At 39.5% G+C, this 4,890-nt stretch overlaps 1 protein-coding gene across 1 annotated transcript in view; it reads left to right on the top strand.

Moving 5' to 3' along the window:
* mkln1 (muskelin 1, intracellular mediator containing kelch motifs) overlaps positions 1-4,498 on the top strand; it is a gene marked incomplete at its 3' end in the record, with an annotated part of 40,622 nt that extends 36,124 nt beyond the window's left edge. Inside the window, 5 exon segments of the mRNA XM_014027401.1 lie at positions 1,087-1,234; positions 2,699-2,813; positions 2,981-3,120; positions 4,192-4,294; positions 4,444-4,498. Of these exon segments, the coding sequence (XP_013882855.1) occupies positions 1,087-1,234; positions 2,699-2,813; positions 2,981-3,120; positions 4,192-4,294; positions 4,444-4,498 (561 nt within the window).
* Positions 4,499-4,890: the final 392 nt, after the last annotated feature.

The raw sequence follows: 4,890 nt of genomic DNA, 5'->3' as shown, positions 1-4,890 counted from the left end.
CGTCACCCGACGTTATTCATCCACAAACTGGTCCCGGATTAAGCTCCAAAGTTTTTATCAGTCAGATTCCACCGTGAAAAATGTCTGTTTTATCCCCTTTTATGAGTTTTTGGCCATTGACGATCTTTAAATCGCTGCTTCCTGGTACAACAGTCGGCTCTGGAAGAGATCGCTTTTTTCTTTATTTTTTTTTCCCTTTCTTTTTTTGAAGCGAGTGGTTGAAGCAAATGGAGCATAAGAGCCCCCTGGTGGCTGAAGAAAAAAAATCCACGTATAAACCACACCTGTCTATAAGCCGCATGGTTCAAAGTTCAGGAAAAAGTCGGGGCTTATAGTCCAAAAAATACGGTACAAAGTGGGTTGTGATGCACCTCGGTAATCCAGGTAGAAAATAATAATGTAAGTCCTCTGGACGGGTTCTTCTTTAATGAAATGTTTCGTCTCTCCTCTAAGAGGCTTCTTCAGTCTGAGGAGTTTCAGGTAAACCCACCCACTGCCTCCATGTGGTGGACAAACAAGTTTAACGGTGACATTCAAAATAATTAGTGTTTTTCCCTCAGTATTTTAYCGTTAACATTGATATACATCTCTCCTACAACCTAGATCACAATTACAGGCAAAACGTCCAAATATGCAAAATAGACGATGATGTCATCAAGTGATTTCTAGTGGTAATATACAGTGTAAAGCACATAGAAAACTGCTAGCATAATGCTAATTTCTCCAGAGCAATCATTCAGGAAAAACTCATTTTCTTTGCTTACTGATCTGRTAATCATGAGATTAAAATGTAATTAATCTAGATTAATTAATTACAAGGTCTGTAATGAACTCCATTCATTTTTATATTGTGTCCCAGCCCCAGTTCTTTCAGTCTGACATTGTTGTCATCTTATCAACTATCTGCGACTTGACGCTCTGCTCCTTCTCTGTTTCATTTGTTAAATGGGAAGTGTTCCTAACAGAGCTCCTTCCTTACATGACCTGCATTCAGAAGAACTATTTCTCCACATATTAATCTGCATCTTTCAGTGCACAGTTGGAAAGCTGACCTCCCTGTATCGGTTTGTGCCTTTGTCGGTGCAGTTCCAATGACGGGTTTCACCCAGAGAGCCACCATTGACCCCGAGCTCAACGAGATTCACGTCCTCTCGGGCCTCAGCAAAGACAAGGACAAACGAGAGGAGAACGTGCGCAACTCCTTCTGGATCTACGACATAGCTCGCAATAACTGGTAGGAYGTGTAAACAGAGCTTGTTCTTCTGAGACACATCTGTGATCGTAACCACAGGAAACTGACRCACAGCAGCTCGTAGCCGAGGCCGTCACCACATCCCATAGTTCACATGCAAACACGAACATGCTCCTAATCATGTTGAAGAGAAGTCAGTGTTGCAGAAAACCACACTTAAATAACTGATTCTTCAGGTGAAATTAGTTGCTAAATGAACACAGAGTTACATATTTTCATGCCTAATATAGACTGCACAACACTAACTGTGTTAATCTAAAGCTGCTCTCCAACAGGAACGTAAGCTGTGTTTCCATTGCAAATGTGGGAAAAACTTTGTCGTTATTCTGTTTGTCGAAAAAACACAGTTTTGCAATTGCGGTGTTTCCATTAAATAAGAAATGCAATTAAAGTCACGTGTGAATACGTTTGTTCTTGCGATAAGTCATTACAAACATGGCAATAACGGATGTAAACACATACATGAGGATATATTCATATTGCTACCACGACACTAGCGCTCATCAGCCATCAGAGGCGACGTCGGCGTCTTATCGAGGCTTTCGAGTGACAAGCCCTTCATACTTTGTGCTGCTACGTTTGCAGTGTTTTTGGGAAATTGTAGTCGGTGATTTTACTACTTTGTTTTACTGCTTCTGTGATTTCTTTTTTTGAAATTTTATTTTTATTGGAAAAGTACTTGAACAGTGAGAAACATGTCTTTTGTACATAATTTCCATTTTCTCTTGAACAACATCAACAATAAAAAACAGAACAAACAAACAAAACAACAGAGAAAAATAAAAAATACAAATAAATAGATAAATAAGGGTGGCGTGCATGGTCCCGCAAAAATGGAGATCCAAGGGGTWAAGAGAATGGGGCGTCAAACACTAGCGAAGTCCAAATTGAGATCAATGAAAAACGAAACAAAGATGTTCAGTCCTGCTCACTGATAAAATTATACAGTCAGATCTGATGGGTTTCACATGTGCAGTCCATTTACTCCAGATTGAATAAAATTTATCTGTACTTTGAGTGAGGACAGTTTAACAGCCACTGCTCCACTGACCCTCCTTAAAGTGGCAGCACAGATTAATGATGATAAAATGCATTTTATAACTTTTAAAATCAGATTTTACTCCCCAACCTTTTGTTCTGTAATAATAATACATGTTTTTATCTGTAAAACTTTCATTTTCTAAAAGGCTTTTTTTTCGTAGAAATGACTTGCAGACAGATTTTTAGCACAAATTAAAATAAAACATTCTGTTCTAATAAATTAAAATAGTTTTTTTGCTGTTTTTATTTTGTGAATACTTGTAAAATGCTTCAGATTTCTGCATTCAGGTATTAAAGTATTTTGTTTTTAGGTTGATATTTTAGTGTTTTTGAAAGCGGAGCAGCCTGTTGTGAAGTTATCACTTTGTTTTTCTTAACGCCTTCCTTTGTGTTGTTTCTGCTCAGGTCGTGTGTGTACAAGAACGATCAGGCTGTGAAAGAAAACTCGAGTAAATCTCTGCAGGAGGAGGAGCCGTGTCCACGCTTCGCACACCAGCTGGTCTACGATGAGATGCACAAAGTAAGGAACAGAAACACTCTGAGCTCTCAGCTTTTCTTAGGCTCTGCTCCTGTTTAACACAGTCTGCCTCATAACGCTGACACATCAAAACAAGGCTCTTTGATTTCAATGTTCAGCTGTTCTCATGAATGAAGATCCAAACTTGTCTCTGTCCTGCTGGTTTCCAGGTGCATTACCTGTTCGGTGGAAACCCCGGGAAGTCCTGTTCTCCTAAGATGCGCCTGGATGACTTTTGGTCCCTGAAACTGTGTCGGCCCTCCAAGGAATACCTTCTCCGCCACTGCAGATACCTCATCAGAAAATACAGGTGTGCAGCTTTTTGAACCATTAAACAATAATTTCTGTGCATTAAAGTACAGGAAAGACCAGATYCCTTCACCCCGACCCCGCTGTATGATGTTTTCTCATTCCTGCCACCTGCTGTTCAGGAGGAGAACTGAAGCAGCATCATTGTGAGCAGCGGCAACACGTGGATCAACCAGTGGTGGGCACTAGTTGCGGACCTAAATTTCTCCTTTGCGCTTTAGTGGTTTTACTAATTTCTTCAAATGATGTGCAGATTTGCTCTTTGTAAATTTAGAATTGAGTAGCGCTAATCGCAAATAATTTTCTGATCTGCAGAACCACGCTCAGCTTTGCAGTTTGTACCTCCTCTCTGAGGGACACCACWGCAATAAATATTAAATAAATGATAATAATAAATAAACAAACACAGAACAGTATAAATTCACGCTCTTWTTTTGAAATAAACGGGTTCCTGTTCTTGTTCCTGTAGCCCACCCAGAATGCATTGCTTCAGTTTTACAATAAACAGTCTAAAATTAGTGATATATCTGAATGTTTTCTCACTGAAGCCCTGCCATAAACRTAAGAAAATGACCAAGAGCGARCATTTTTTTTAAACACYGTGACTCAAAAGTGTGTTTTGACAAGTCACCTCCCCATACTGCAACGAAATRTGTCTGAAAGGAAATGATCTTTTCACTAGTTGGCAGTAAAGTGCTGACATGTCTCATTTATACTGGATTGTTTTCTGGTGAACGGATACAAACTTGCACTTTATTTTTGGCTTCTGCTAAATTTTATTTATCATATTYGCTTTTGAATTTGCGGACCGAAATAATTTGATAGCGCTGCACAAACTGCGCAACTAAATTTTGAATTAGCGCTGCCCACCACTGGGGTCAACTAAATAGAAAGGACAAGTTCCCTTGAGTTTAATTATTAATAATAAAGAAAATACATGTGCTGCCTCAAACACTTTTCTTTATTTTAGCATTTTAACGTCCTTTTGATTTAATATATTGCTTTAAGACTTTGATGAACTGAAAAAAATCAGTTCCTCACACATCTGCACTGTTGTTTTTAAATCCCTCAGGTTTGAGGAGAAAGCTCAGTCAGAGCCACTGAATGCACTGAAGTACCTGCAGAATGACCTGTCACTAACTGTGGACCACACAGACCCTGATGAGACTAAAGAGGTACTGATTCTATTCTGATCAATAACACTAAATGTGTTGGAAGCACTGTTGACTCAAAGGTGACCGGAGAAAGAAAGGTCCAAGCTGAATGTTGAACTTTCCCTCCTTCAGCTGCTCGTTCACTTCTCATCCAGATGTTTGTCTTTCAGTTCCAGATGCTTCCATCAGCACTGTTTAAGTCCAGCTCTGACTTCATCCCTCTAGGTAAGTTTGGGTTAAAACCTGTTTCTACTTTAAAGAAATACTTGAGTGAGGTTTACTTTTTATCTTTGTACTTGTTTTAAAACAAGTCATAATGGAGGATTTGAGAATTTCACATTTTCGATTCATCGGTCCACAGAACATTTTGTCCACTTGGTCTTATTTGAGCTTTGCTTCAGAGTGGCCAGCAGGGTTCTGGTTGCTGTTCATATACACGTTCTTCTTTGCACGATAGAGCTTTAAGCAGCATTTTATGGGTGGTACAGTGAACTGTACAGACAGGGATGTGTAGAGGTGTTCCTGAGTCCATGCAGTGTTGTCCCGGGCAGAACCAAACCTGGTTTTAGTTAGGGGTGTAAGAAAATATCGATACACTGAAATATCGCGATATTTCA

Source organism: Austrofundulus limnaeus, unplaced genomic scaffold, assembly GCF_001266775.1.
Source record: "Austrofundulus limnaeus strain Quisiro unplaced genomic scaffold, Austrofundulus_limnaeus-1.0 Scaffold646, whole genome shotgun sequence".
NCBI classification, from domain to species: Eukaryota; Metazoa; Chordata; class Actinopteri; order Cyprinodontiformes; family Rivulidae; genus Austrofundulus; species Austrofundulus limnaeus.
The sequence above is the reverse complement of the archived record's forward strand: the minus strand, read 5'-3'. Positions and strand labels throughout refer to the sequence as shown.